The sequence below is a fragment of the Cataglyphis hispanica genome, chromosome 19 (genome assembly GCF_021464435.1).
Source record: "Cataglyphis hispanica isolate Lineage 1 chromosome 19, ULB_Chis1_1.0, whole genome shotgun sequence".
Classification (NCBI taxonomy): domain Eukaryota; kingdom Metazoa; phylum Arthropoda; class Insecta; order Hymenoptera; family Formicidae; genus Cataglyphis; species Cataglyphis hispanica.
In genome coordinates this window covers 4,836,584-4,861,786 of record NC_065972.1, presented here as the reverse complement: position 1 = coordinate 4,861,786, position 25,203 = coordinate 4,836,584, and the positions used below count along the sequence as shown (strand labels likewise).

Below are 25,203 nucleotides of genomic sequence, written 5' to 3'. Positions count from 1 at the left end.
AGAATTAAAAAAATACATAATTGGATTTTTTTTTTAAATAGAATAAGGAAAAAAAAAAGATTTTTTTGTGGAACTACCGATAGCGCGTTAAAGTTAAAACTTCAAGCTTCAAAATGCTTTTTTAATTTTTTTTATCTACGATATGTTCTTTTTTTAAAGTAAATTTTAAGTAATAATAATAAAATAAACTAGAATAGATCACATGTGTGAGATGTTTGTATATTAGAATGAGAAAAATAAAATAAGAACAATTTTAGATCACTTTAGGGTAGAGAGATATTTTAAATAATAAAATCTTGAATAGTTTTTATATAGGAAGTGTTTTGTTATTTTTTTATTGTTATTGTTTTTATTATTAGTCTTATTTTATATAATTTTGAATTCACAAAAGTTGAAATTCAATAATGCTCATTATTGTACAAAATAAAAAGCCGCACTTAAAAATTTGTATCCGTTTACTAGAATATTCTTCAAACTAATTTCATGATATCTAACATTCAAGTTATACAATATAAAAAAAAATAAAAAAGAAATTTGATTGCATGTATTAAATCATCTAATATATTTTGATGTCTGCTCACGCGCAAATCATATATAGACTAATAGAAAATGTGTAATAGTGAGTTATATATTTTGATAAAAGTTAAAACAGAATAACGAAATGTCAATGTAATTCTGAAAATAAAGTATGATAAACATACAAATCATATTAAATTTAAAAAACTGAAATTATCATATTTAAATCTGTTCGCATCACCAACTTTATTTGTTAATTTTTAATAAGCAACATCAAAAACTTTAGATTATTCAGAATTATTATCTTAACAACATATGTCAAGATCAAGGTCACAGGTATTGAATCTTCTTGGTTGGAATATCTAATCAAAAAGTAGTATCTAATTAAAAAACTTTTTCAATATTGCAGAAAATAAAATACTAGCAGCATGTCGATAGTATGACAGCAGATCTAATCACAACTTTACAGCAGATTTCTATGCATTGTGTCCGGAATTTCTTATTTTCTACCAGCATAAACTTCTAGAATAATATGAAATCAAAAATGCAACAAAAATTACGCATTGCCTGCCATCATGCCGTGTCAGTAAAAATAGGTCAAATATCTCTCAAGCGAAGGAGAGAATGTGTTATTTCCGGGTCCTCTCAATTTGATAGTGTAATAGTTGATTTGATGTATTTCAAATTTTTTAAAAAAAGAATGCTGCAAATCACGATCAATAGTTTTTGAAATATCGATGATGTTTTAAAATTTTGATTTTTTTTTTAAATTGATTTGATTTTTTTTTTAAATTTAAAAATTTTTGGCAACATCATTTTTATAGGATTTTTCATTAGATTTTTGATAATTATGCATATACGCAACCTTACCGATTTCAATAGCCTTGATATATACGCAGAGACACGGCCTCGAGTAATTTTCAAAAGATTTTAGCTGTCGCTTAGTTTATTATAAAGTTATGTACAAAATAAATTTAACGAATAGAACGTAATTTTCTGATATTAAGAGGTCTGACCACTCTGACTGTCCGACAAATGGGCTTATTTTTAAAAATTTATAAATTCGAAACTATAAAACAAAATTTATTTATTTTTGGCCACATAGTAGATTAGGGTTTTAAGAATGTTTCTTAAGTTTTAACAAAAAATATTTTAAAATAGCTGCGCTGCAACTGTTGCCGTGGAGCTCCACGCGCGTAGCTGGCGGTAAGTTTATCTCAATTATAATAAATCTGAAAAAAAAGAGAAAAAAAGAAAAGAAAAAATTTTGCTTATTCATGAATAGTGTGGCTACAATGTAGCGTACGGATTTTTTTTTTATTAGTGGGGAAATAACGGTGATAAACAGTAATAAAAAAATAATTAATCAACTCATCGCAAAAATCGTACGCTACATTGTAACCACACTATTCACGAATAAGCAATTTTTTAAGTAGTAAGTCTTTCATGATCCCTATAACTTTTGTTCGGATCATTTTCCGTGAAAGTGCATATTTCTGTAGAATCATGGTGGGTCCCATTCTTTTCGAATACCCTGTTTATTCTAAATAATGCATTTCTTGGAGAAAAATTGGTTTAGGTTAGATAGGGTAGGAATGTAGGAAAAGCGGCTTCGTCTCTCCTCTTGCCCATGCGTAAAAGTCGCAGATCTTTCCGGTCAAAAAATAATAGATTATGGTGCATAAACTTTACTATCAAATTTTAATTTGTTATATCTCTTAACCAATGCCATGCTCCATTTAATTTTTGGGATTACTCAGCACGTACGCACTCACGCACGCACCGCACACGCACACGCACACGCACACGCACACGCACACGACATACACACGACACGCACACGCACGCGCGCACGCACGTGCGCACGCACGCATGCAATGAAAATAGTTAAAAAAAAAACAAATGTGCAATTTGAATACTTAAAAATTTTTTTTAACTATTTTATCGCAATTGAAATCGCATATTTTAATTTTTAAACGGAATTCGCCAATCAAAATTTACATTTTTGATCAGAATCGTAAATAGTTACATAATAGCTTCCTTAATCTCTAAAAGATATATATTTGATTACCTGAGCTAAAATTTTCGACAGTCCACATATTTACAACAAATATTAGTTTAATGGCGCAATGCTGTGAAGCATTTTGGATATTGATATCGGAATTTCACAGAACTTTTAACTTTCGAATAATTTTTTACCACAGAATCGTAAAGGGCATAACTTTCAGGGTATAAAGTTTATAATATTTGAAAATCTTCTGGTTATTACAAATCTAATTATCATAGCTTAAAAGAAACACCGATAATATAGAACTTGAATAATTGTCCAATCATAGTCGAGCAATCTTGAATAGAAATCGTGGAGAATACTTGATTGATTAATTTAATTGCTACTTTATTTCTGCTATTTATATTTTTTATGTACTATGACTTACAAGTAAACGCGCATTTCTTTTTATTTTTCTTCCTTTACACAAATTTTATAGTGTTTAATTATATTTAATTACATTTTTAATTTATACATTAATTACATTTATACATATATTTAATTACATTTTTAATTTATACATTAATTTTTTATTTCAAATTTTAAATAATTAAATATTTTAAATAAGATGATTCTTTTTAGCCAAAACAAAATAAAATTATTGTATTAGTTTTAAGTTTCAACAATGTTTTGACTGGTTACAGTTCAACAGATAATATGTCAAAAATTAGAATTATTGTTATCGTTAACTTGTTTGCTTTGCAGTCTGATCATAAAAAGAAAGTAAATTCAAGAAAAGTTGTTCGTTAAAATTTTTGTGAGAAGTTCATCTCTCTCGTTTCATAAAACTTTAGTTCTCTAGTAATTGTCAGTTAATGTAATAATATTACTAAAGATGACTATTTGATTAAATTAAATGTTGTATTTTTACAAAATATTATGTTTTAATTTAAGAACATATTGTTTTGTAACAAAATTTCAACATTTCTCTCATCATATATAGATATATACATATTCAATCTCGTTTGTTACGCGAAGTTAATGTGAGATACGACATATCTCTTGTTTATTTAATAAAAATAAATATAATGTAATGAAAAAATATTGATTATAATTTAAAATTGGAAGTTATTAAAAAGATTAAAATTTTTAATTGACATGAAAATTTTTAATTGACATGAAAATTTATTGTTGTAAAAAATGTATTTGTTCGTTTATATACTAAGTCGCATTTCTATAGTCATCTTTATCAAGGCGTAGCATGAGATTCAACCGGATTCGACATACTTCCAATAAAGCAGATGCGGGCCGAGTTTCGAGTGATTAATGGAGCTGATCGCGACTGTCCACTTTGCTATGCTCTCTCGTGATTGTGTGAAAGGCCAGAACGTCAAGTATTCCAACCCGGAAGCAAATTCTCGATAATGTTCAAATACAATTGTTCGATCACAATCATTGTTTCTTCATTTTCAAGCAAACAAGCCTCCTTATTAAAAACAATTATATAATTTATATTATATATAAGATTTTTTTTAAGAACTATGAATATTTTTCCTACATATCTTGAAAGCAAATTTTCTTTAGCAAAAATATATCGAAGATTTATTATCTATCATAGTCATAATGTATCACATTTTTCTAATTTTAATAATTTCGTGTATACAATTACAATATGATTTTTTTAAATAAAAGTAATTAAAAATAATTAATTTTTTAAATTAAAATTTTATTAAAGTCCACATCAAATCAGCTAAAAAATATGATTTTGTTATCAATTCTTCTTTCTAAAATTTAATTCGCCGAAGATCTTTTTTTATTGGCAACTGGAAATTTTTATTAAAAAAAAATTGATTGATTGAAATTAATTAAAACACTTTATTGAAAGAATTTCCTTTTTCTTTCGAAATACTTTAAATATACAAATATATTTATATATAGGTATAAATTTTTAAACGGACTTCATTAGTATATTTATATACTAAAATATTTATGCGTCTAATGTAGTTTATTGTTAGATATAAGCTTCCCCAATGATATGATCGAACTATTCAAACAGTTCGAAGCAAATAATTCGAACTTTAAATTTTAATATTTCAAATAGAATAATCGATCTGTTTCAATCAATAATTCGATTTTTTGAATAATTCTTATACTAAGGAAAATTTTTGAACAAAATTAGTATTCATTGCAAAAAATAAACAGTTCATATCGTTCCTATTCACAATACATTTTATAACTTTATACAATATCTAAAGTATAAATAAATAAAATCAATTCGAAAAAATCGAACTGTTCAAACTTGAGCAATACAAACATTTAAAGATCTTGAAATTCGGATTGCTCAAACTATTCAATTATTTGAAAATTCTAAATTAATTAATAATATATCCGCGCACACATTTCTCTTATCATGCATTAGTTATCAACAATATAGGGCGATCAATTAGCAGCCAAGTAACGACTCGATGTAAACCGGATGACAACTAATCGCGCAGATAATTATAGTCACGTTTAACGTCAGCCTGATTACATACGACTAACATCACGCCACAAGATGAACGATAATTACGCGTGTTGCAATTTTGTGTCGTATCCGGGGTAGACTATAAGTTTTTATCTATAACTAAAATAGTTGAGGAAAAATTAAGAAAAAGCAAATTTTGAAAATGAAATAAAACTAACAAACAGGACTTTAAGTTTCTATTCTTTTAAAATTTCTTTGCTAAATATTATTTTGTTAATTATTTATTTGCTATTAATATATCACGTAATTTTTTGTGAAATTTTAACTTGACTTAATCTAGAAATTGCAATTTTTTTTAAATGTAATACAATTTTGAATTCAAATAAATTGCGACATTAATAATGTTTAAAAAATATATCTAAATAATGACATCAATAATTACGAAACATCGAGCAATCTAGAGATCTCTATAATTTTTAAAAAACAAAATTTTAGTAAAAATCAACAAATAATAGTGATATTTTTCAAATAGTTATTTTTTTAGAGGAAACACTTTTTTAAAATAAGTTCTCTGTTTTTAAATAAATTTATATCAAAAACATTGTTTAAAATTGATCGAGTCATCACTTAATTGACAGATTTGGTAGATTTACCTTTCCAGCGACCGTCATCTCATCTGTGGATTATGAAGCGTAGATCCTTTTCGCACACAAAAAAAAATTTGTTCGAACGGGAGCGGCAGTGGCAGTGGTTTGCACTTTTCAATGGCCGGTCGGACAACGACACATTTCCCGCGAATCACCATGCACCATAATTCACACTGACCGCTTATATAATTATATATCACTGATCCCTGTCAGATCACGCCATATATTTCGTTTATGCAACGATCGACAAAATCTGTATGCGGATGCAAATGCGTGAACACGAAACACATTCGATCGACGGCAACCGACAAGTGAATGGAGAGACATACCTCCTCTACTACTACTATCGCGCGGCGACGTTGCTCGCTCTTTCCCCGCGCGTGACCCACAATAGACTTCGCTTGTGATTGTCGCAGCGATCACGTGACTACTCCGGCTAGGGCCGTACATAGAAATGGTGGCAGACACAATTTTTAGATACGTGATAGAAAAATTTTGAAATTCTTTTTTCAGGATATCCCTACTCAAATCTTATGAAAAAATTCGGTAAATCTTCGATATAAAAGCGATCTCATAAAATTTTTTGAAACTCATGTATTTTGAGGTATAGAAACCCATTGAAAAAGATTGCCGCTCTTATTCCCCTGTTTTTTTTTATATTGATAAAATAGGATGATATAGAAATAGTACCTCTCTTTTGTTAATGTGTTTATGTGTTTATTTTAAATATTGTATTATAGAAGTGAAAAACAAACATGTGGGCGGGGATGGAGATGAAACTTTGCCCTCCCCAAAAAATTCTAACCTAACCCACACCAAACTTTAATTAAAAAACTAGAAGTAAATTTAAGTTAGAATTTTTTCGGGGAGGAGTGCAGGGGCAGAGACTCTCCTATGCACTTATCTTTTTAAATAATAATCTAGGTAAATATATGTTTATTATTATTAGATTAAACAGTAGATAACATCATAATAAAAAAGATTGTTCTCTTATATATACCAATCAGACAATATACTCGTCGTCAATATTGCATGCATAAAATTAACCATGTTTAATCAGAAATATATAAAAAATGGACTGAAAGCGACAATTTTTGTCAACGAATTTGTTTCTACTCCTCAAAATATATGAAATATGTGAATTTCAAAAAATTTACTCCTATATCAAAGATTTAAAAAATTTTCTAATTTTCCAAGCATTTTTATTCAAAATTCTAGATAAAAAAAAAATTTTTTTCTTCCTCATAGATAAAGCTTTGTTTTTGTTAAAAAAAATTTTTTTTTATTTTGATGCCAAATGTTAGATTGTTCTAAAACGTCGAAAAAACATATTTTTAAAAATGTCGGTATATGTATATGTATGTGTGTATGTGCACAAGAAGGTTGCTCTAACTTCCGTAAGTTTTGAGTTAATGGGCTAAATTTTTTTATATAAATAAATAAATATTATTAAAGATTGGTTGATATTGTACTTGGATAGAATCGATAAAGGGATTTATTTTTTATAAAAATTTTCAATTTTTAAAGAAAAGGGTGTTATTCTAACTTCAAATTTTGAGATATTGGTCTAAATTTTTTTATATGAATAGAATATCATTAAAGGATGATTGATATTGAATTTGATGAGAATTGGTAAAAGGGTTTATTTTTTGATAAAATAATAAATTTTTATAAAATTTTGAATTTTTTAAATATATGTACATACATTAACTTCCACAAATTTTTAGATATCGAGCTAAATATTTTTATATGAATATAATATCATTAGAAGAATTATTGATATTGATTTTAATGAGAAGTGAAATTCATTTTTTATGAAATTTTGAATTTTTCTAAAACAAAATGATGTGATTGTTCTAACTTCCGCAAATTTTGAGATACCGTGCTAAATATTTTTACATGAATAGAGTATCAGTAAAGATGATTGGTATTGAATTTGATAAGATTTGATGAAAAGGTTCATTTTTTCTTAAATTTGAATTTAATTTTTAAAAAAAAGTGTGTGATTGCTCTAACTTCCGAAAATTTTGAAATATCGGGTTAAATATTTTTATAAAATATCATTAAAGAATGGTTAGTATTGAATTTGACTAAAATTGCTGATCGATTTATTTTTTATGAAATAAAATTATGAGGAAGCAATGTGCAAGTTTCCAATTTGCACAATGTTTTACTCGTTTAAAGATTTTTTAGTGCAATTTTTTAAAATAAATTGTTTTATTGCCTGCGTTTTTTAACGTTTTTTTACGAAGAAAAAACGCAGAGTCATTTAAGTTTCAAGTGATAAATTTGTAATGTATTGAAAAAAAAATAATAATTTTCATAAGATAAACATTTTTCACATATATAAGTACCATGTGCATATGTTCATTTCTTATCATTAAAAATTATAATAAAAAATATCATATACTGCATATTCAATATTTTGTTAAGACATTCAATTATATAAACAGAAATAGAAATATATTTATATTTAAACGCATAATTGGCTTGCCCACTGTTTATACAATATAAGAACAAAATTATCAAAATTTTTTTTTGTTTTAATTTCTTAAATTTTAATAAAATTCTATAAGAATTCTCTGAATTTTTTAGATACAAAAAAAATCCCTGAGAATTCTAATTTCCATGTTTTTCCAAAGAGTAGAAATGTTTTGGATTATAAGAAATTGAAAATAGAAAAAGTAAAAGGAGCAAAAATTGTTTTCCTTGTTTTTGAATCTCTCAAAGTTGTATATAAAATATTTGTTATTTCTATGAGAATTGAATATGCAGTGTAGTTACATTTCAAATAACATATTATTGATTTCATAAACGCTTCTTAAACACATTTAATGTTTTTAACTATCAAATATATTAAAGATATTCTGGATGTACATAGTAGCAAAAAATTGTCAAAATTAAAAAGAAAACATGTTTCTTACATTTATACTGTTTGAAAAATTAAAAAAATAAATTCGGATTATGAAAAAAATTAAAGTATCACAAAATAATATGAATTTTGACGTCTTCGTAAAAGAAAATAGTTGTAATTAATATTTTTCCTAATTTATAGCAAAAAGTTTTGATCGTGAATATCCTCTGAAATCAATTGCAAAAAACAATGAAAAACGAGTAATTTGTAGAAAGAGAAAAAGAGACAGATATTTTTCTACAATTTTTAGTAAATAACTTTTAAACGAATTAGTGGATCTAAATCAAGTATTGTACAAATATTTATTAGAATTTCCTTAATATATGTAAAAATTTTTATTTCATTAGTAATATTTTTTCTTTGTCAAATTTGTCAATAAGTGCTAAAGTAGGCGATATTCTATAAGAATCAATAGCAATTTTAAATTTAAATAATTTTCAAACCGTTAAGAGAATTGTGCTTAATTTTTGCACAAATATTTAGAAGAAATAGTAGAACAATCTATGAAATTTTAATGCTTTTGTTAGTATTTCGATATATGTCACATACATCCTTAATAAAAAGATCGTCTCTCGTTTGAGAAATGTTTTTAAAACTATAATTTAAGAGGTCAATCTATTTTAGCAAGTCTTTAGTCTAATCTATTTTAGTAATTGTTTGAAATAAAACAATTCGGTCTAATTTTATTCTGTAAAATATTTATGAAATATATTGTGAATTTTATTAAAGAACATTGAAAAATAATAATCATTTTAAAATTACATATTTTAATTTCGCCAAAATTTGTTCATTCTTTGAAGATCAGAAACATATTAATAATTATTAATTTTTAGAATTTTAATTAAGTTTAGTATCCTCCAAAAAATGTTCTTTTATTTAAAAAGAAAAAAATGAAATTCGTCTATTAGTTTTTAAGATATTCATCAACTGAAAATAGTGCTTTGAGAAAAACACATTTTACATTTTACAGATCCATTTCACAAAACTCACCATTCTATTTAAAATCTTATAACACCGTCAATTTTGCAAATTTTTCAATAAAATTTCGAAACATATTCTCTCAGATTTTCAAAAAATGGAAAAAAAAAATAAATTTTTTAAACTCTAAAATAGGCTAGGTCCTTATAAAACGTATTTTTCACATTTTTAGATAAAAAAATTTATTTTCTCAATTAAAATTAATACATAATGAGAAAAAATAGCCTATGTATAATTATATATAAATTTATATATGATTATAAATATAAACAATTGTTTTATTTTTTCAAATTTATTTTTTTTTAAATGCAAAAAATTTTTTTTTCTAATTATTTTTCAATTATTCTTATTATTTTTTTTATATATACAAATAGAGATTATATAAAAGAAAGAACAAAATATATATGGACATATTTTATATATAATTATATATATTTATATTTGATACAGATTTATACAGAATATCTCTTTCTTATCGTAAGACCTCCTTAATCTTTTAAACTATAAGACCACAATATACACATAATTTAATATCAAATTAATAATAAAAATATTATGTAAATTGATATTTATTGTAGTTTAAAATACTCTCATAGCTAAAATTATTCTATAAATGCTATTAAAAAATTCCAATTATATATTAGCCAATTATATATTAGACTTCACTTAATACTCCTTTAAATAATTGCATATAGTAAAAGTAATTTTTCTTTTAAACATTTCTTCAAGTTTTAACTTGATTAATTAAAATATTTAAATGAATAATTAAAAAAAAAAGAATCTGGAAACTGAGACTTTCACTGGTATAAAATTTTTTCACTGGTATAGCATATGTAGCTAGTACATAAAGATGGCTAATACATAATATTTATATTATAAACTGCAATATTTATTATATATTATTTATATTATAAACTATTTTTTTAGTGTTCCAGCACCATTTAAAATTGTTATAAAAACAATTAAGAATAGTAGTAGTAAATTATTATATAAGCATTATAAAAAAAGTTCAAAATTATTTCATCATTTAATACAATTTTTAAATAAAAATTGTAAAAAAAATACAATTGTAAATATGCGTGATGTATGAAGAGATTAAATGATAAAATTGTAACAATAATATATATATAACTTCAAACTAAAAATGCTTTCATTAAAACTTAAATAAGACAAAAATAAACAATGTTGCGCAGTGTTGTAATCTTCAATGTATAATAATATTTTTATATATATTGTATATTTCACATAAAATGTTACAAGATGTTTTTTTCAAAATTTAATGTGATACAAAAAAAGTTTCAGATTTATAAGATTTTGACAGAAAAAAGTTAATAATTTTGAATTTTAATTAAGGCTATTTTTTAAGATCATAGAAAAGTCAATCTAGCTTTTTTAAATAGAACCATTCAATTTTTTTTATATAAATCAATTCCTCATAATATTCGGTGTAAAAACTTGTTAAAATTGAATAGCTAAAAATTGAATAATTTATGACATATTTCACACTTTATGTAAAAAAAATTATCAAATTAAAATATAAAATATAAATCTTGTAAACACTTTATATAAAATATCCCAGAGTATATGTATTGCATTACGGATGCAAAGAGATAGAGTTGTGCTTGTTTATAATTTGTTTGCTGCAAAGAGAGAGATGTGCTTGTTCGTAGCTTGTTCATTGCTCATGCATTAATTTTTGTAAGAAAAATCTTATTTTGCGTGAGAAATCATCAACATATTGTCACATATTTAAATAACTTTTATTTAATCATCTAATGAAAACTATGTATGAGCGATTGCAACCAATGTGACTCATAGCGTATTCGATTTGTTGATTCTACCCGACTCTGGGTCGAGTCGAGTCAGATCTCAAGTTCGATTTGAAACTCAATGACTGTAAACTATATCATGACGGAAAGCAATTTATGATTGATTTCGTGATTCATAATCTCCATCAAAGAGTCTTTAACATTATTCTTGATCATCATCATCATCATAGAAATATAAGTTTATATTATATAAAATGAAAAGAAGAATAAGTAGTAATAATGAAAATATGATAAATAATAATGTTAAAAACTCTTTCATGAAGGTAATAAATCACGAAATCAATCATAAACCGCTTTCCGCCATGATAATTTAGAGTCATTGAGTTTCAAATCGAACTTCAGATCTGACTCGACTCGACCCAGAGTCGGGTAGAATCAACAAATCGAATACGCTATCAGTATTCTCACTTTTATAATATATACAAGGTTAGCCATTCTAATTAATTCACTAAAATATTTCAGAGCCCTTAAGTTTAAGACAAAAATGTTTTAGATAAAAGTTGTTTGGTGTTGAAAGGGTCATTTGATGATGATCTTCATTTGATCTTGAATCAAAGTCCAAAGAGTTATTTTTAGGTCAACTTTATTTTTTGAAATAAAAACTTCCCATTTTTTATTCTATATTCTTATAATCTTTCTTGAGATCTTTTCAAAACTATACTATACTATAATAAAATATTTTTCCATTAAGTATTTTCGAGTTATTTTATATCATTTTTGTCTTAAGGGCTCTAAAATATTTCAATAGATTGATTAAAATGGCCCACTCTGTATAAAAATCAAGGTTATCAACGAGATATTTTCTTTTATAAATAATTATCGAATTCCTTGTCTCTAATACCATAGCTTTAAAATGGCTTCTATTGTATTCCAAAAGAAAAAATTTTAATAATTTTAATAATTTTTCGCTTCTAATAGCATATTATGATTGCAATAAAAAGAACAAGAGCCTTAATAAAAAGACAGTTTTTTCTTTATACAATTCATGATGGTGGAACCCATCCACCGAATGTTGCTTCAAGTTCTTTGGCCACTGCGAAGCATAGATGATCATTATAAGGAGCTGCTATTACCTTCAATTAAAAAAAAACATTATACAAATTTTCAAGATTCAAAAAATTTTATATCATTTTTTTCCAAAAATTACTAAAACAAATATTTTTATGCAAGAAATAAGCTTTAATAATATACACAATATAACATTATGTAATGTTACGAAGTAATAACACAGTTAAAAAAAAATGAGACTAGCCGTTTTTTATAGGTTTTTGGACGCTGAACACGAATCCGATTGTGAAATTGCTCCATCACATCAGAATTTTGAGAAATTTAAAATTGCAAAAATGATCTATTTTCATGAACTTTGTCATATTATCACATCTTTGTCATATTATATAATATGTGACATGCTAGAAAAGTTCTATTACAATCAAAGTATATTCTTAGAACTTTCAATCTTTAAAAGAAATTTTCAGATATAATTAAAAAGATATAAATATAGGGTATATTGCAAAAGTTAGCTGTGACTTAGATCACTGACAATTTACCAAATAATTTTCAATTGTTCATTAAAATTTAAGAATTTTTAAGTTAGGTCACTGAATACGAATCCAATATCAAAATTGTCAAATTTAAAATAGTGGATTTAATATGATGGATTCAATATTATTAAAATTTAAGTATTTTTAACATCTGCCATATTGAGTTCATCATTTTAAATTTGCCAATTTTGACCATAGATTCGTATTCAATGATCTAAAAAACTTTTAAGTTTAAATAAACAAAGTTGAAAGCTATTTGATAAATTGTCAATGACCTAAGTCACATCTAATTTCTGCAATATAATCCATATTGAACTAGGGATATCTTTAGTTTAACCATAACCAACACCAAAAATTTCTTTTGAGGATTAAAAATTCGAATGAGTCCCAATTGCATTACAGATAGGACACGACAATATTTCCCGATCGGTCACAGATCCGATCAAATACAGACCTAGTTATTTTCGATGTGAGAAATAAATTGCGCGTAAACCCAATTTCGGGAAATAAAAAAAAAGTTCAAATGAGACAGCACTTATCAATACATAGATTTGAATTGAACCTCGCGTGAAAAGTTGTAAATCTATGTAAAACTTCGCTTCCTACACAACACGGATTACTGTTTGCCGGCTGGTAATTGTCTTTTTCCAGTCAACTTAAAGTCGACTTTAAAAAGTCGATTTTAAGCCGACTATTTCCAGAATGGGTTTTGTTGCCTCTATTAACTGTAAGCCGACTTAGAGGCAACCAATTTTCCAAGAAATTATAAATAGCCGTCTTTCTTTATTGTATGTCCAATCGGAAATAATATATATTTTACGTGAATAATCAAATTCATTGAACTTACTACTTAAGAAAATATTACATATAGAACTGAAGCTTGCAGCAACATTGCTCTAACATTGCATCATTGTATACAGTGTAATGTTGCAGAAATATTGCATAGATTATTTTACAATATAACTTTAACAGTGTTGTAGAAATATTGCAGAGATATTTTACAATATAACTTTAGCAATGTTATAATAACATTCCAAAAAAGTTACAAAAACGGTATTCGGTAATCGCTAGTTCATTTACCACTATGCGGCACATGTTGCGCTATCTATCCCGCATTTAATTTCTAGTCACAATGATTATATAAAGATTACAAAGAGCAGCTATAGTAACGTCAAAGGTATAATAACTATTTTTACTAAGTTTAAATTGTATGATATGACCCCAACATAGAGAATTCAAACAATGGACTGAAATTTGTTTAATACACCATAATAGGTTTCATTCTTATTTAAAACAAAAAATTTGATAATAATTTTCTTATATGCAAGCTACTTCAAATTTTAACAAATAAATTTTGAGATTATTAAAATTTATATACATACTAGATCCTGACTTTAATAGATCTAATTTCTTATTATTTTTTCATATATTAAAAAGCTATTATATCCATAAATAAAGTATTATTGCATATATATTATATTGCTATGTTGCTGCAATATTATATTGCAATATTTCTATAAGCAAACATTTTACTGTTGCTGCAATATCATAACAATATTATAGCAATATTTTGCAATGTTTCTGCAATGTTGCAATCTTACAGAAAAATTTTATTGCAATGTTGTTATAATCTTGCGGTGGTGTATGGGAATTGATCAAATTTTTGAGAAATGTCACCTAATGTATCCTAATGAAAATGTAAATTAATATAGATGACGTCAAATTGGCTAAAACTCGACCTTCTCGCCAAAATGATTGACGGTTGGTCGGCTTTTAGTCGTCATAAAGTCGACTATATTAGTCGACTCACGGTCGACTATAGTCAAGACATTTGTTGCCTACTAATCAACTATAAGTTGGCATTCAGTCTAACTTTGAAATCAACTTTAGACTTTTTCTGCCAACTGACAGTCAACTAACAGTCGACTTTGTGTTGTTTGGATTTGCATGAATAGTTGTAAACCTATGTGGAACCTCATTTTGCATTGAAAAGTATATGCGTAGAGACAGTATGTTCCGCCCCCCCCCCTGCGGAAAGGCTCCACTATTAAAAAATTAGACACATAGGTTTGCGTTGAATCTCGCTTTGCGTAGAAAATTGTGAGCTCATGTAAAATCTCACTTCGCGTGGAAAGCTGTAAAACCTATGTTAAAACCTCACTTCGCATTAATATGTTTGTGTGGAGGCAGTGTGTTCCGCCTCTGCCTGCAGGGGAGGCTTTATTATCAGAAAACTAGACACATAGGTTTGAGTTCAACTAGCGGCCTGTATCCGATCGGGTTTGTGTCCGATCAAGTCTGTGTCTGATCGGGAAATATTAGTTGCTTTCTATTTACATCAAAACTCAGATAATTCTCACTTATGACATCATAACTCAGTTGAATGCACATTCCGTTTGATGCTGAGAAAGTGAGATTCAACTGAGTTTCTGCACACGATCGAGACCGTGTGCTTTAGTGAGTCTAATAGACTCACATACAAAAGTAAGGTTATGAACCTGCAATATCACCTGCGCGTTCCTTTTATTCATTGAACAATTGACATTTTATCTGAATGTAAAATACTTACATAACTGAGTGACTCAGTATCATTTGAATGCAAATGGAAAGCTATTGTCGTGTCCGATCTGTAATGTGCACAAACGAGACGATCCCGAAAATTCTAACATACCCGGGGAAAAAAGCCCACATATATGCATGTATAAATATACAGGGTGTGTCAAAAGTCTGGATACATTTAAATATCTCGTAAACGTTATATTTTAGAGAAAAAACTATTTCAGACAAAAGTTTAAGGCTTAAAAAGATGCATTTAATGATAGTATTAATTTGATGACCATAGATGGCATTGCCAAAATCAGACCAAGGTCAACTTAAAATTTTTAAATGGAAACCCCCATTTTTTTTGCATATTCTTGTAGCTTATCTCGAGAGCTTTTCAAAACATTATAGTAAAGTATTTTTTCATTAAGAATTTTTTGAGTTATTTTGTATCTTAATCTGACATTTTAATATAAAATATAAAATTATTTAGTATTTTCGATAATCGTAATACTTTTAAGTACAGAACAATAAGATGAATCAAATGGTGTACAAAAAATAATTGTTTTTAAAAAAAAGTATGCAATTATTTGCAAAATATTTTTTTATAACAATTATTTATTTTTTCTTTACACCATTTAAATCATCTTATTATTCTGTACATAAAAGTATTACGATACAATTATCGAACACTAAATAATTTTCGAGATATTTTATATTTTATACTAAAATATGTCAGACTAAGATATTTACACGTCTTACGTTTAAGATATTTACAAATACAGATAAATGTCCGATTTTATTTATTCGGACAATTTCTGTCCGATAAGTAAAGTTATTATCTATAATATAAAATAGAAATTCCATATAAATAAAATCTTTTAAAATTTTATAAAATAAATTATTTATATTTTCCTATATTTATTACATTAATATTATATATTTATACGTTATAAATGTTGTATATTAATATGTCTCGTACAATATTATATTGGATATATGTTATACGAGATTATGTATGATATACCATCATACTCAGGTAACAAAAGTAGTCATTTTGATTATCAATTTGACGTCAAAATAGCTATTTTTGTTACCTGGGTACATAATTACATATAATCACATGTAGTTGTATATGGGCATATTTCATATATATATATATATATATATATATATATATATATATATATATATATATATATGTACATTGCCTTATATATATTTATATATGGATTTTTTTTCCCGGGTACTTTATTTTGATGGTAGTTAAATTTCACCAGCACATATTGTAGCTATTATATAACAAAGTTTTAGGAACAAAAAAACCCCAGATAGCCAAGTCTGTTTGAACAGATTTTGTCAAACGTCTGCTACACATTTTTGTCGGCAAGAAGATTCCAGATTGTATACAAAATCTGTTATATCAGATAATGATAGCAGAATGTCAACAAAAATGTTACAAAACTTGCTGACATAATTTGATAGCAGATCAGTAGCAGAAACTGAGCAAGATCTGCGCAACGCAGTTTGATGTCAGATTGGTAACAGAAACCGAGCAGAACTGCAACTTTTAGCATTTATATTAATTTATTGAAATAGTATAGCTTATTCGTTTACCGCTATACGGCGCACTATTTACTTTCTATATACATATTCAAGTTATTGTCATGGAACGTATATAATGCCTGCAAAATGCGGCTAATAACATTGTAATTATTTCTATCAGTTTAATTTCTGATACAGTTTCCGTATACAGGAAAATTCAACAGATATTGAACTGATTTTTAGAAAATCAGACAGATAAATGTCCGATTTTCATTTATTCAACGACAATTTCTATCCGAAAAACATTCGTTATTATCTATTTAAGATATAAAATAAAAATTAACTTTTCATACAAATAAAATAAAATTTTTAATTTTATAAATTAAATTATTTAAATTTTCCTATATATATATTACATTAATATTATATATTAATATGACATAATAAGTAATTAATATTATATATTAATATGTTATTAATACAAACATCAAAAAAATGACATACCGAATGTGACATATTGACTATTGATATCACTTTTAGGTCTCATGAGATCTAACTTAGAACGTTTAATTTAATCATTTTGTCAATCATTATCATCATTTTGCTACTGGAGATAGAAATCCTTTAAATGTTTAAATCCATTTAAACCATTTTATATGAATGTCTAGAAGCTGCGCAGAGTGCTCGATTCTGCTATCAATCTACCATCAGATTGCGCGCAGGCAATCTGCGTGATTTCTGCTGCCAATCTGCTCATATTGTTTATCGCAAGCTTTGTTGATACAACACAGCTGGTAAATGTTCAGATTAACTTCACAGTTTTCATTTTTATATATTGTAGAGAGTACATGCCTAAGCAACACACAATTTGTATTTTATGGAGCTCTCTTCCGGTTTCAGAGATATGCGATTTCAAAGTTTCACAGTTTTAATGCTTTTTCTATTATAAAATTTAAAAAAAATAAAGTTTGTTACATCGTATTTGTGTGGAACAGACATAAGAAAGTGTTTGTTTACGTTTACAGGGACGAAGTTTCTTCTATTTCTGATTTAAAACTAAAATTTAGTTTAAATTATATTATATCTTCTGAAAGTGAAACCCGCCCAGCCTGTAGCGGAAATGGAATCCACTGCGTCCATGCATATACTTTTCCATCCACATAACAATTACGGGATAGATTGTGGGGTGAGCTCATGTTTCACTTTGTAAAGTACATGCATGGACATAGTGAATGCGTTCCGTTTCAGTTCATGTAACATATATTATAGATTTCCAAGCGATTTATGCACTCTATGCATGAAACGGAACGCAACCAGTGTTTCGACTCTTCCCCTCTCTCCACAAGGAGCTTTACTTCCGGAAGATATAACCTAACACAAACTATTCCTGATTAAAAACTAAAATTTATGCTATAAAGCATTTCTTCGCAAATTCAATTCTGCATTTCTTAGCGAATTCTTAGCGAAACTAAACAATAATCCAGAAGCGTACTGACAGCAATAGAATATGAATGAAAAATGATACAAGTAAATACGAAAATAATGATACTTCAGATTCCATATCTCTGGAACCAGAAGAGAACGCTACAAAATTCAAAGCGTGTATTAATTAGGAATGTACCCTCTACAATATATGTGAAAATGAAAATGATCTGTGAGGCATAAGTTAATCCGAACATTTATCCACAAGCTTATGCTATTCCAACACAGATGGCTATATTTTGGTATGGGATTCTATTTATATTTGCTGCCAATCTGCGCACATGCTGCTAATATTTTGTTGTATGGGACGTTTTATTCGATAAACCTTTTTCGTTAAATATCTCAAAAACTATAAGACTGCCAAATAAAACAAAATGAATATTAATCAGCAATTTCACCCTAACATATGCGAAAGTCAAGATCACTGGGACGTCCGTGTAAATAATTATCATATAAACTTATAAATATCAACATAAATATGAACTTTGGAGATTTTATGTAATAATACAATAATTTTTAATACTGACCTGAATACCGACTGGCAAACCTTGTTTATCCAAGCCCAGAGGCACTTGACAAGTTGGGAATCGTAAAACATTAAATAGACACCAATAGCCAAAATTAAAGGGTCTTAAGTATGTGGAATAATGATAACTAGCAGGGAATGGAGCCGAAGGATAAAATAGTACTCCATTATCACCTAATTTCTCCTGTAAAAAAAGTTTCCATGATAAAAATATAATGATTCATATAGAATTTAATATAAACAATGAACAAGAAAATATATTATTCAATTTGTGAACTTTCTATTTTATATCTTAAATATTAATTTATTATATATAATTTTTAAATAAATAAAACAGCTAACTATATGTGATAAAATACATTAAAATAAATTTTTTTTGTAATTATAAATTTCTTAAAATTGAGATAAAGCAATTTTGAAATCAGAATTTTATTCAGAATTAAAAACTAAACAACTTTTTTTTTATTAAACTATGTTATAAAGACTTATATTATTATATTTCTAAATATTCACGTGATCATATATTTTTTTTCAACACAATTTACCATTAAGAAATGTTTCATTTTCGCAGTGACACATTTTGCCCATTCCTCATTCTCCTTAGGTAAGAAATCCTCATCTATCAATTTGATGATAGAGGCCAATGTCAATTGTGAGTTTCCAGTAAGTAAGTTAAAAATTTCTCTTTTTGCACTAGTGACATACTGTAAAGTGTAAATATTTTTTAATCGAGAATTAAAAAATATTCACTGAATGATTCACTGTGAGGAATGGAATGTTATTTTAAATACTGTTAATTAAATATTTTAAATGCTGTTAATTAAATACTGTTAAATACTGTTAATTTAAATACTGTTATAATTAGTATAAATATAATTTCATTGTTTCTTGAAGCATATAACTCACTAAACTTTAAAATGAAATTGTTAAATTCACCTTTTGATCTGTTATATTCAGTTTAAAATTAACATTTTCGCGAGTCATCCAATACCTCCACAGTTTGTAGCTATATTCAGAGCCTGGTATTTTAATCTGTAATATATAAATATAGTGTGGTTTTTCTATATGTATACAAACCTGAGACATCTGCTAAATATTCAAAAACAAAAACTTAAAAAAATTAATGTGTTAAAATAAATTTTTATAATGCAAATACATAAAAAATGCATTCTTTTCTGATTACTTTATGGAATTATATAATGAAATCTGTAGATTTCTACCTTTGTAGCAGAACCTGTGAGTTTTTTGAAATGTTGTATCACTTTAATTAATGTTGCCTGCATAGTCCTGTTGATTTTGCTTGCTCTCAAATCGCCGGAGCTCTCTTGGTAGAACACTTTTAGCTTCTGAACATTCACTGGCTCATCCAGCTTTAATCTATGTACATTAGGACCAATTAATACCTTTAATAAGGGTGCTAGATCTTCAGCCTTTTTACAGAGTGGACCAGCTGCTACCATGGTATCTGGATAATCATTCTCACGCAATCCAATTCCACCTACTGGAGTCAATCCTGACAATAATATTCAAATAAGCTACTATTATTAGTAATTTTAAAAAATTTGTTTTTTAATAGTATAATATATGTATAATCACAAGCGCGCTGTAATATTCTAGATATTCAAAATATTATCTTTAAGTATTATAGTATCTGTAATAATTAGATTACTTCAGATTATATACAAATTGCATATTTGTTACTTTTTGCATATTTTATGAAAACATTAATAATGTGGACAAATATAACTTATTTAGATTTACAATTAATTAAAATATTTATTATTTAAAAATTATTTAAAAAGTCCGAAAAAGTCAAACAGCTTGGATTTATTAAAAACGTTTATAATTTTATGACAAAAATAATTGAAAAATTAGAAAAAAGGCATGAATCTGTTAGAATTGATAGAAGAAAGATTTGAAACTTTATATAAAAATATTAAAGATTAAATTTTAAAAAATAATTTAAAAAATTACTAACGGTAATTTAAAAAAAAATTAAATGACATTCGGTAATTTAAAAAAAAATTAATGACATTCTAGAAAAAAATATAGGTTACAAGCTATTAACTAAAGTCAACAAAATTTTGAGGCAAAATAATTGCTAATAATAATATTATTTTGCTAATAATATTTTGCTAATAATGATATTATTTTATTTCTGAATTAATTAGTGAACTTAAAAATATTCCAATAATATATATAGATGAATGTTCTTTTTCTATTTTTAAATATATATTTTCAGATAGAAGACATAGGTTTTCAAAAATTTAAGAAAACATTTTATACTATATTGTTTTAATTTTTAATAAAAGATTGTATATTTAGTTTTCTTAAGAGTATAAATTTAATTTGAATATGAAAAGTTTATATTTACAAATAAAGTTCGTGTTTTTAAATTTCGTGAATATTTTATATTTTTGTATTTTGTATTATAAGATATATATTATTTGATTAAGGTTTATTTCATTTCTTATTTCATTTTGCATGTTCCCGATTTGAAATATTATAAAAAATTATAATAAATTATAATAAATTAATATTTATAAATATATATCTGCTATTCTTTGAAAATTTGTACAAAATTTTGCATATTTTTCCAAAAATTCTTGCATATATATTCGCATATTTTCTAAATTTTCCATGTATATAATCCGAAGTTTAGTTTCAACATTAACCTTCACTAGGCTTGTGGCCAAATAATCCGTTAAAGAACGCAGGCATTCTTGTAGAACCTCCTATATCACTACAAATGGAAAATGGAGCACCACATGCTGCTACTATAGCTGCCTCTCCACCACTGCTGCCTCCCACTGTTCTAGTAATATCATAAGGATTATTCGTCTGTCCATATAGATTATTCCTCGTTTCTGCCCATAAATTGAGTTCAGGAACATTGGTCTTTGCAATCAAAATTCCACCAGCCTCTTTGAGGAAACGAACTGTCGTGGCATCATCCTCAGAACGATAATTACGGCGACAGAGCAAGCCCATGGAATGGATTAATCCTAATAAAATAATTAATAATTGCTGTAATTTAATGTTAAATTTAATTATTAATATTCAAAACAATTAAACTATGTCTCTGTTTTTTATTATAAAAGATAATTTATCCATATTTTTTATTTTCTAGATTTTTTTAAAATAATTTTAGAAAATGTGCTAAATTTTAATTTTAAATTTAATTTTAGGAATTTAAAATAATTCTTTATGGTGCTATTTTGCTTACCTTTAGCACGATTGCTTTCTTTTGTAGTAAAGGGAACTCCAAAAAATGGCATTGTTATCTTTATTTTCTCTAAATCTGTACATTTTTCTATCATGGCATCCACTCCTTTGGCCTCTTTAATTGCATCTGAGTATCTACCTTCTACTATTGCGTTTATCAAGCTATTCACTTCTTTGCATCTTTCAATATAAGCCCTTACAATTTCCTCTGATGTAACTTTTTTTGTCCTAAAATAAAACTCGTATATATAATTTTATTTATATATATCTTTTCATATATATGATTAAACAGAGACATTATTTAATCTTGATAAAGCTATATATGCGTATTTGAAGATTAATAATAATTAAACCTGATTTTCTCTGCTAGAGAGATAGCACTTTCTAACAACAGACTGTTCTTTACTGCTGGCACTTTTTTTGCTTTCCGATTGTAATAAATGCCAAAAACGAAATCGACAACACAATCAAAGAGAAAATGTAGCTGTATGATTATATATCGGAAGATATCACAGAACAACATTTTGATACGTAGTAATATATCTTTGCATTGTGGGGAATCCTATATATAAACATAAATAGTATATTAATAAAAAAATACACATACTTGTATATCATTATATATTAATCATTTGTATATATATATTTATTTTTTACCACAAAATATATAAGATTTTTATTAAATTATAGTGAAAAATAATTATCAGCATTATTTTGTTATAAGCAAAGAAAAATCAGATTATATTTAATATTTAAAATAATATAAAAATATCTTTAAAAATCAAGTAAAGTATTGCTTGAATAATTTAAAAATTGGAAAAGATAAACAAAAAATGTATTTCATAATCAAAATAAAACAATAAAAATTTTTAATTTCTGTAAAATTAATTTTTTTAGACATAAAACGGTTCAAATACAAGCATTAAAGATGATTATATATTATTTTATAACGTATGATTAATATAATGATGATTATTATACAATATATAATGATAATAATTAACAATAGAAATTTTTATTTTACCTTATTTTTTACAGAAGTGCACATAATGAAAGATGAAAATATTAATGTTAATAAAATTTATTCTTAAAAATAATAAAATTTATTTTAGTTGTGTATGACGATATTTCTCAAAGTGTAATGCGAATTTTTCTCCTGTCATAAACACACACACACGCATATACATATGTATATATATATATATATATACATATATATTTCTTTGGAATATTACACTTATATTTTTCTTGTTCACTTTTTCCCAATATTCTTTATTTCAGTTTGTAAATACAAAAATTTAAATAGATTGTTCTAACCACACTTTAATAAATTTCTGACATCAAATTAACGGAATTATTTCATTAATAACCGTTTTTAAATGGATCAAAATATATATATAGCAAATTCAATAGATAAGAATTGCGAAATCACTGATTGTCACTGAATATCTTCTTCGTCGATTTGATTTAAATAAATAAAGATGACACTGCAACGCATCCAGTCGAAAGATCGCGGATCGCAGTAACGTATCGCGCATCAGCTGACTTGGAGTTTGGAATGTTCTCCAACAAGGACACACGGAGAAATACAATATCACGCAATTGACTACTGAATAGAGAATGTTTAAAGTTCTAAAAATATTTCTATTTGATAGCTAATTGCGCGATTTGTATCTCTCTGTGTTCTTGTTGGAAAGCACATATATTCTTCAGGAATAATATGTCAATAATCAATGAAAAATAATCACAGAAAAAAAATTAAAAGAACATTTTGAAGCTTGAGGTTCTAAAACTAATGTGCTGTCAAATTTTTTTTAATTAAAAAAAATTGTATTATCTTCTTAATTCTGTTTTAAAAAAGGGATATATTGTTTTTTTTTTAAATTATGCATTTTTCACATTCTGCAGCTCGATACAAATATATCTTTCTCTTTTTCTCTTTTTTGTGTGTGTATGTTTGTGTGTGACAGAAATATATAGAAAATGTTAAAAAAGGAATAAAATAATGACATATTTTTATCAACCCAAAATAATAAATTTTATTAATTTGTTATGCTTACAATCGATTCATTATTAGTATTCATTAGTATTAACAATAACAAAAAAGATGAATAATTTCTACATAATACATATATATATATATATATATATATATATATATATATATATATATATGTAATTTCTATATATAAACGCTTTATTATATAATTAATCAGCTTTTTCCAAAAAAGGTGATCAACATACCGACCCTATATTATAGCTTAACCTGAACCTGCTGAGTCATCTGATTTGTGATGGTTTCGAGAATCCTTTCGAAATGCGGTCAAAATCAAAAAACGAATCAAAAAAATTTTTCGCGACCAAGCTTTTAATCGGCAGAATCCGATCTTCTGCCTGAAAAATGGCAGAAAGAGGTAGATTCAAACAACAATTATTTTAATTGAAAAAAATGTTTTAACCATTAAGTTTTTCTTAATACATATTTTTCACAAAAAAAATCCGGATTACTTTGTCCCCAACCTTACTTTATATAAGCATGAAGAATTATATAAAAATTTTTAATAATATTAATGTAAAGCTTATATACGTAAGTATAGTGAATGGGGTAAATGATTAATTTTGAGCTTAGCGCAGTATTCAGAGCGCGTTTTTTTGTTTAAAATATTTATTAAATAAAGTGAACGTTTCGGTCCTAGGTTTGGACCTTCTTCAGCATGTTTTGCATGTTTTGTAGTTGCATCTTACATCTCGTGGCTCGCGATATCTCGCTTCACCACAATAACATGGTTTTGTACACCTAACCCGCTCACTCAAATGCGTTATCCACGGTTATCCAGGAACCATAAAAAGACCAAATTCGCCGATTGAGTGGACATGGGTCACTGTGCGCTTACAAAACACGCAAAACACATGCTGAAATAGATCCAAACTTAGGACCAAAACGTTCACTTTATTTAATAAATATTTTAAACAAAAAAACTTGTGCTCTGAATACTGTGCTAAGCTCA

At 26.3% G+C, this 25,203-nt stretch overlaps 2 protein-coding genes across 5 annotated transcripts in view; both read right to left on the bottom strand.

The window, feature by feature from the left end:
- Positions 1-5,994, bottom strand: part of LOC126856630 (probable ribonuclease ZC3H12C) — a 39,463-nt gene extending 33,469 nt beyond the window's left edge. For all 3 annotated transcript variants that reach the window (XM_050605317.1, XM_050605316.1, XM_050605318.1), the window contains exon 1: positions 5,621-5,994. In XM_050605317.1, coding sequence (XP_050461274.1) covers positions 5,621-5,638 — 18 coding nt within the window. In that variant the 5' untranslated portion in view covers positions 5,639-5,994. The remainder of the gene's footprint in view (positions 1-5,620) is intronic.
- A 3,943-nt stretch (positions 5,995-9,937) lies between these two features.
- Positions 9,938-23,809, bottom strand: LOC126856639 (fatty-acid amide hydrolase 2). Of its 2 annotated transcripts, none has more exons than XM_050605337.1 (9): positions 23,220-23,809; positions 22,549-22,757; positions 22,197-22,423; positions 21,646-21,975; positions 20,191-20,483; positions 19,907-20,002; positions 19,516-19,674; positions 18,972-19,154; positions 9,938-12,408 (listed from the first exon to the last, which is right to left on the bottom strand). In XM_050605337.1, the coding sequence occupies exons 1-9, from the start codon at positions 23,241-23,243 to the stop codon at positions 12,319-12,321; spliced, it is 1,611 nt and encodes a 536-aa protein (XP_050461294.1). In that variant the 5' UTR covers positions 23,244-23,809; the 3' UTR covers positions 9,938-12,318. The 2 variants fall into 2 exon arrangements, with proteins under 2 accessions (XP_050461294.1, XP_050461295.1); XM_050605338.1 differs by having other exon boundaries at positions 23,566-23,807.
- Positions 23,810-25,203: the final 1,394 nt, after the last annotated feature.

Excerpts from the sequence above, each read along its gene's own strand:
- LOC126856639 (XM_050605337.1), bottom strand. The coding sequence starts at position 23,243 with ATGTGCACTTCTGTAAAAAATAAG. Across the intron at positions 20,484-21,645 it reads TGGCCACAAGCCTAGTGAAG|GATTGACTCCAGTAGGTGGA; the intron begins GTTAATGTTGAA and ends TATTATTGTCAG. Across the intron at positions 19,155-19,515 it reads AAATGAAACATTTCTTAATG|GAGAAATTAGGTGATAATGG; the intron begins GTAAATTGTGTT and ends CTTTTTTTACAG.